Source organism: Melanostigma gelatinosum, assembly GCF_949748355.1.
Source record: "Melanostigma gelatinosum genome assembly, chromosome: 7".
Taxonomy (NCBI): domain Eukaryota; kingdom Metazoa; phylum Chordata; class Actinopteri; order Perciformes; family Zoarcidae; genus Melanostigma; species Melanostigma gelatinosum.
Window position 1 is genome coordinate 7,759,734 of NC_136640.1, and position 7,073 is coordinate 7,766,806.

General features: G+C 40.5%; 1 protein-coding gene across 1 annotated transcript; it reads left to right on the forward strand.

Moving 5' to 3' along the window:
• The first annotated feature begins 762 nt into the window (after positions 1–762).
• LOC306779708 (lysosomal amino acid transporter 1 homolog) lies at positions 763–6,754 on the forward strand. The gene is made up of 7 exons (XM_079271688.1): positions 763–1,493; positions 1,707–1,836; positions 2,186–2,273; positions 2,709–2,818; positions 3,035–3,136; positions 4,225–4,410; positions 4,577–6,754. Exons 1-7 carry the CDS (start codon positions 1,276–1,278, stop codon positions 4,691–4,693), a joined length of 951 nt encoding a protein of 316 aa, XP_079127814.1. The 5' UTR covers positions 763–1,275; the 3' UTR covers positions 4,694–6,754.
• The last annotated feature ends 319 nt before the right edge of the window (positions 6,755–7,073 follow it).

Here is a 7,073-nt window from a genome sequence, read left to right on the forward strand (position 1 = left end):
TAATGAAGGAATGCCCAACAAAAAAGTTACATAATTTTGTTTGCTTAGTTTAGTTCGACGTGCAGCGTGGTACAAGTGTAAATGAGTTTGATATATATATATACATAGATATTACATTATCTATGTATTTATTTGACTCATTTATTATTGCACTGATGAAAGGTCCATGTAATCAGTAGGTGGTGGCAGAGATACAGAGATAGAGACGGCTCTGGGTGGTGGTATTTCCCCGGGCATCATCCATCGGAAGTAAAGCTAGAACGTATGTGTGCAGTTTCCGGTGCGACAAGTTAACGCAAGTCGTAGAAGCACTTTTGCTTTCAAATAAAAGCGAAGGATTTGTCACCTTTAATACTGGCACAGAGGGTACACATTATCAAATTAAAACAACCTATTTTGAAACTTCGGAATTATCAGACTCAACAAAGATGAATTTATAAAATAGTTGCCATACTTTGACATCTCTATTTTTAATTAGATTTGGCAAAACTGTTCATTGTAGCAGTACTGCATGGAATTGCATCATATTTGAACAGAGGTGTAAATTAGACAGTATACAGGAAAGCATCATTAATAGAAAACAAATCATGATATATGCTCATTATTGTCAAACTGCGCATCAGTATAGAAATAACTGTCTATACGGATATTATTTTGAAAATCCTCACCGGATGTTCTAATGTCATTCAGGATGTCTTGTCTCTTAGAGACCACCAGCAATGGCTAACATTAAGCTAGGAGCTAATCTATAATGTTCTTCAAAGGCCAGACACATCGCTTACGGAAACGTGCGAGGAGGTGGGGAACATCTACGCAGACCCGTAAACACTCTGCGGTATAACGGACTCCATTTCGTCAGTTGAGCGGTAACCGGAAGCTACATTTCATCCCATCTTTTATGTGTTAGCATCTCATCTTCTATGCAAATTAGCCTTAATGACTGTATCTAAACTGAATGCAAATGAACCAAAATTGTCCCTAAATATGCAATCAAGTTTCCCGAATTGAAGGCGTAATTACTAATTTGGGATTAACTATAAAGCTTCTCACTTGTTCAGTGTTGTACCTGATTTTTGGGATGCATCTCTTACAGGCTCGTCAAATGACAGAACAAGTCTTCACGCATCTAACGTTACTTTGTGAGATAGGTGTGTCGGACTTGTTTACCTTGGGATTAGGTTTTGTTGTCAGAGTAAATACACATTCACTCACAATTTGGAAGCAGCAGCAGGAGGAGGAGGAGGAGGAGGAGGACAGATCCTGCAGCTGCGTTGCATGTCCTGTCATAGCACCATGGCCACCGCGCGGTTCCCCGGGAAGAGTGTGGACGTGGCGGCCAACTGGACGGCCCCGGTGCTGGGCCGGCCGGTGTGCGTCAACGGGACGCCGTGGATCCTCTACCTGTTGGAGGAGTGCGTGGACAATGTGTGGGAGTACTGCAGCGTGGTGATAGGTCTCATATCCATGTTCTGCTTTCTGCTGTCCACTCTGCCGTAAGTAACCTTGGCACAACGACTGTGATGTTAAACTAAATTATTTAAAGTGTTATTTTTTTGAAGTGCAACCCAGTAATCTGGTTGAAAGTGCTTGTGATTTATTTTATCCTATCTATTTATCCATCTCTCTATCGATATGATTTTTCCATCAATCCATTTATCTATCTGTCCATCCATTTATCTATCTTTGATCTGTCCATCCATCTATAGGCAGGTCTACGAGGCCTATCGGAATGGTAAAGTGGAAGAGGCCATGTCCTTCGGCTTTCTTTTCTTCCTCTTCAGTGGAGATGTGACCAGCTTTGCAGGCTGCTACCTCACCAGCCAGCTCCCTATTCAGGTAAACACAAACATGGCCACTCATCCTCAGTGTGTCTGTGAACTCTATCCACCCTGGTGTCGTTAGTCCCTGGCAGACCTCAGTTGTAGTCATATTTAATTCCCTTTCTTGTCCCTGAAGCCGGTGAGTTATCACGTCTCAGACGAGCTGTGTTCAGGCCTTCGTTTTGCTGCAGGTGTTTGAACACATCTGTATTTGTTTTGCTAATGCTGCGCTTGAAACTGTCAGAAGAACTAAAACCCATATAGTCCTATAACTTTTACCATTTTGTCTGCATCTTTATATAGAAACACATTTGAAAGCCCCAATATTTCTGGGGTTTTTATTTTTCACCATGTCTCTCTCTCAGGTAGTCACTGTGGTCTTCTACATCTTCACCGACCTGATTCTCATCTCCCAGTTCCTCTACTATAAGATCAAGAACAGCTCCGGCAGAAGTAAGCCCTGACATTGAATTAAAAGTCAGGAAGTATTTCCTGCTGTTGACTCAATACACTTTGAATTAGCATCACATGACAGCCAGACACCTGCTAACTCCAGAGATAACGGATACCGTTCCGAGTGTTACTTACTTATGATGAGTTCTTACCATGGAAGCCAAAAGCACATCACTGCCTCATGACTCATGCTGAGACTGCACACAGCCCTGCATATATATATATATATATATATACACACATTAGTTTTGTTTTATGCAGCTACTGTGTACTTGTAATGCCGGTAATACAGCGGAAATTGAAATGACTCATATCTGTTGCACTTGTCACAATCGGTATAGAGACCCTATCGGAGTGTTAGCTCATGTTGGTTTGGGGGGGGGGTGTATTTGCGTGTCTTCACTGTCCGTTCTTTGTGTTGTGTGAGTGCTCTAGAAAGCCCTGTGTTGAAGTGGCTGTGCTTCATGTGGTGTGGCGCTGCTACGTTAGTTCTCCTGGCTTTACCCAAACTCATCGTAGACAATAGTGCAACTTTAGACACCCAGGTAGGTCGATTGTGTGCCATCTAATATATTTGCATCCGTGTGTGTAGGATTTTAGGTTAAGGTGCTTGAAAATCAAATTTGGGTAGCTTTTTTTTCAGGTTGATTGGACACAATAATTCACTTTTGACAAGAGATTGTGGTCGTACTGTTTCTTGCGTACATTTTGCCCCCTTTCACCTCTCTCTCCCGTCTCTCTGTGTCCTCGTCCTTTGCCAGAGTGCATCTACCTCGAGATCGGTGGAAGTCACTGGCTATATATGTGGATACCTGGCGTCGATATTCTACCTCAGCTCCCGTTTCCCCCAGCTCTATAAAAATGTAAGTGGCAATTTGTTGGACGTGATTTCAGTTGCAATGTGAAGTTTGTTTGGTTCGCATGCGAGCAGCAGCCCTCCTGACGGGAGATCTTGGAAAGCTTACTCAGGTAAAACTCAACATATTATGTGTCAGTTAGTTATTAACAGGGACTGTGGGTGTGTTTTGAAGAGCGAGGTTGAATAACAGTATGTGTGTCAAAATAAGAACCAGGCGTCAGAGACAATGGCGCTGTTGTGTTTGAGAAGCGTCCTGGCTCGACTGCAGGTATTAATCACCAGAGGGGTTCGTCTCAGTGTGCTGCTGGTGCCAGAGAAACTTCATGGCACACACACACACGCACACGCACACTTACCCCGACTGTTGTAAATCATTTAAGAAGCATTTTCCCTGCGGAGATTCCCACAAGTTGAAACGTGCTTGTTTTTTTTAGCAGGAATATCGTTCCTGTGGCAAGTTAGTGTCCTCCAGTTTGGTGAAACAAAAACAAACAAATATACAGTGTGTATATATATGTATGTATGTATGTATGTATACACACATTATTTTTGATTACCTTCAGTACTACTCTGGCAAACACTAGCTGGTTGTCTGGTATTGTTTGGGTCCAGCTCATGTAATAATCAACCGGTTACTAACATTGTTCAGTCAACGTTAAAATGGTTAATATGTTTCTTTGGTTTCGCAATATTGGACGGATGCTCTCAGGAGTGACTGAACTCGCATCCTTCCTGCTGTTTGTGCTGAACGACACTTTTGTTAGTTACTACGTTTAGAATAAACTAGACATCTGTGTGAGCTCTTCTGTGTCCAGAGCCATGCAACAGACAACACCGTATGTGTTGATAAAAAAGATAAAATGACAACATTCTTGTTACGGTCGTCTGTATCTGTTTGGAGCACAAGTACACAGAAAGTAAATCCCTTGTTGTGAGTGAAACACCTGGCTTGTGTTAAACCTGTAGGACCAGTCTTTTTCCTTTTGTGTGTGTGTGTTTGTTTTTTTGACAGATGTACGCTAAGGGAATGATAGCTACAAGTCCTGCTGTTCGGGTCCATCAACGAAACACTGTAATCTCCATTTGTTCTAGTTCCAGCGACAGTCCACGGAGGGCACCTCTTACATGTTGTTCGCCCTGGCCATGATGGGCAATGGGACGTACGGGTTTAGCGTCATCGTGGTCCTGCCTGCGCTGAAGGGCTCCAAACAGACCTTCATCATCAAACATCTGGCCTGGCTCATCGGCAGCCTGGGAGTCCTCGTACTTGACTTCTTTGTATCCTTCAAATCACAAGTTCAGCCACGAGATGACTCATATCTGTCTTATCTTCTGATAATACCTGCAAGGGAAAACTGGAATCGGTTATTACGCTAAATTCATCTCAGAGAAGATATCACTGCTTCACTCTTTTATGTTTCAGTTTGAGCCTTAACCCAGTCAGGTGACCGCCCAGTTCATCATGTACAGGAAGAACTACGCGGCTAAAAGCAGCAAACTTCTCAGCGTCCCAGAGGTGGAGCCTCTGCTGTGTGATGAAGTGGAACTGTCCGTGCTATAGGACACCAGCAAGTTCCACGCAGTCAAGAAGGAGCTGCTCAGTCTACGATGTGTGTTAGATCATTCTGTGGTGATTGATTTAATCAGAACATCTTCAGAGAACGGAGACCTTGCAGACGCATTGTTCGAGCAGCCATGTTGTGGTATACCAGCAGGCATTTCCAGCGCGCCTTTATAGCCTAATTTTATGCCGTTAAGATGATCAACTGTGTGTTTTGCTGTGGTAATAAAACACGCCCAGAGGAGATGCCAGACGTCTCTTCACAAATGCAAGCTTTATGGAAGAATGAAGTGCCTGTTATACTCCCACGTTTCTGACAGGGTCCACACTGCTGTTAGAGGATTGCAATATTATACTAGGACGCATGGTATGGGATTTAAGTTTCTTATCTGATTGGGTGTTTGAGTGCCATAAAACACAGAGTGTGAGCACAGTAACAGAGGAACCAACACTCTGTGACCAATCTGTGAACCTGACAGATTGTGTGATTGTCAGGTTGTTGTTTTTTTTTCCTGGTTCTGGACGGTTAACTGTGGCGAACAGGAATTTGTCAGGAGCTAAACATTACAACACTAGACTCTAGTTTGACATTTATTGAGCCAGATGTGTTGGTAGCAGCAGGCGGTCATCCCTCCACCGACAAAACAGTTAATCTACAGGATTATAATGACCTTATTTCTATTTAAGGGATTTTCTATTTCTATGCTTTTTTTTTCTAGAGAAACACGTTGGTGCCTTTTTTTTAAATTAAATACAGTCTTAATATAAATGTTCTATATATACATATATATATCGAACATGTGTATCCATTTTAGAACTAAATTATTTTAAAATTAAATTGAAGTTAGATTTCTTAAATCTTGATTTATTTAAGCCACTGTTTGTTGTTGTTTTTTTACAAAATGCGGTGAAAGTTATTCCTAGAATATGATCTCTGTAATTGTTATGATCAGCGGTGACTGTTTTCTTGTAACAGCGTCCTCTTTACTTTTGTAACATCTTCAAAACATTCAAACACATTGTTTGATCGAGACGTGACTTTTCGATAACATGTTTCCAGATGGATCTAAGAATAGGAACATTAATGGGATGCTATTGAAGACTTGTTGGAGTAATTGGTTTGCACATTTAAGGTGTGTTTTCTCTTCTGTCTGTTTAAAGCGCAGAAGATAAAGAAAAATATTTTTTAAAGCGCTTTTTTAAATTCTCATTCGCTTCATTGCGATTGTTCAAAGAGTCACACGAAACAAATAGATGACAACAAAGCGGCGCAAAAATAAAACCGAACAAAGAGGCTTATTGATGACGAGCACTTCCAAGCTGTTGGGCATTCATTCAGATCATTAGCAAAACTAACAGCTCATCAATTTTGGGCCAAATGTTCCACAGTAGTAGTGTGTGGTGCTGCATAACTAAAGGCCTGTACACGTTTCTCTACCTCATTAAAGTGTGGACGTGATTTGTTTAGTGTACATGAAGAGCTGGCTCGCACACATCCGATTTAAAAACAAATGTGAAATGTACAATTCATTTTGTAGCATCCAAACGACAATGTTTTGTGGGGAAACTATAGTTCAGTGTATGTTGGTCATTGTTATCACAATAGCGTGACCGGTTGTGTTTTCCTGTTAGCTGATGCAATAATGTGGAATTATATATAGATGTTGGGGGATTTCTTCTGACTTTGTTTACTGAAGAGGAAATTCATTTGCAAATATATGCAATTAGTCACTTTTTTCACAAAGATTGTTTTTGTAAATTAGTTTTGTATTGCACGATTCTTACTTTGATCCCTTTTCAATTCCTGTAATACGAGTCTGATTCCGTTTTTCAATCCAGCACAAACAATTACGTATTTATTGCATATATTATTGCCGTAAACTGTAGAACATGTAGTTTTTACTTATTGGTCACAGTCTTATTTATTTTCTTAAAGCATTCAACGATGTACTGTACACGGCCAGTTATATTGTACTATGTGTACTGACGATGTCTTCTGATAACTGTACAACCATGGTGTGTATGATAATACATGTATCTATATTGTACAAAACCTTAATAAACTGCAATATACCGTATATCCTCGCTCAAGATACGTTGTTTTGATTAGATGGAAAATATGAGCAAAATGAATATATTTACATGGATTGTAATCACTGCCAAGTCATTTCTAATGTGTTACACTTGTAGATTTATTTAGCACGTGAATATTATAGTTAATTGTTTTGCACATTTATGATGCTATGAATATTTTATTCCAACATACTTTACACAGCAATAACTCACAATAATTTACATTTTTAAACTCGTCATGTCTCTAACTTTCCTGGTATTTGAGTACAAACTATTTGTAGGGTACCTAAGATGTTCTAACAGTATA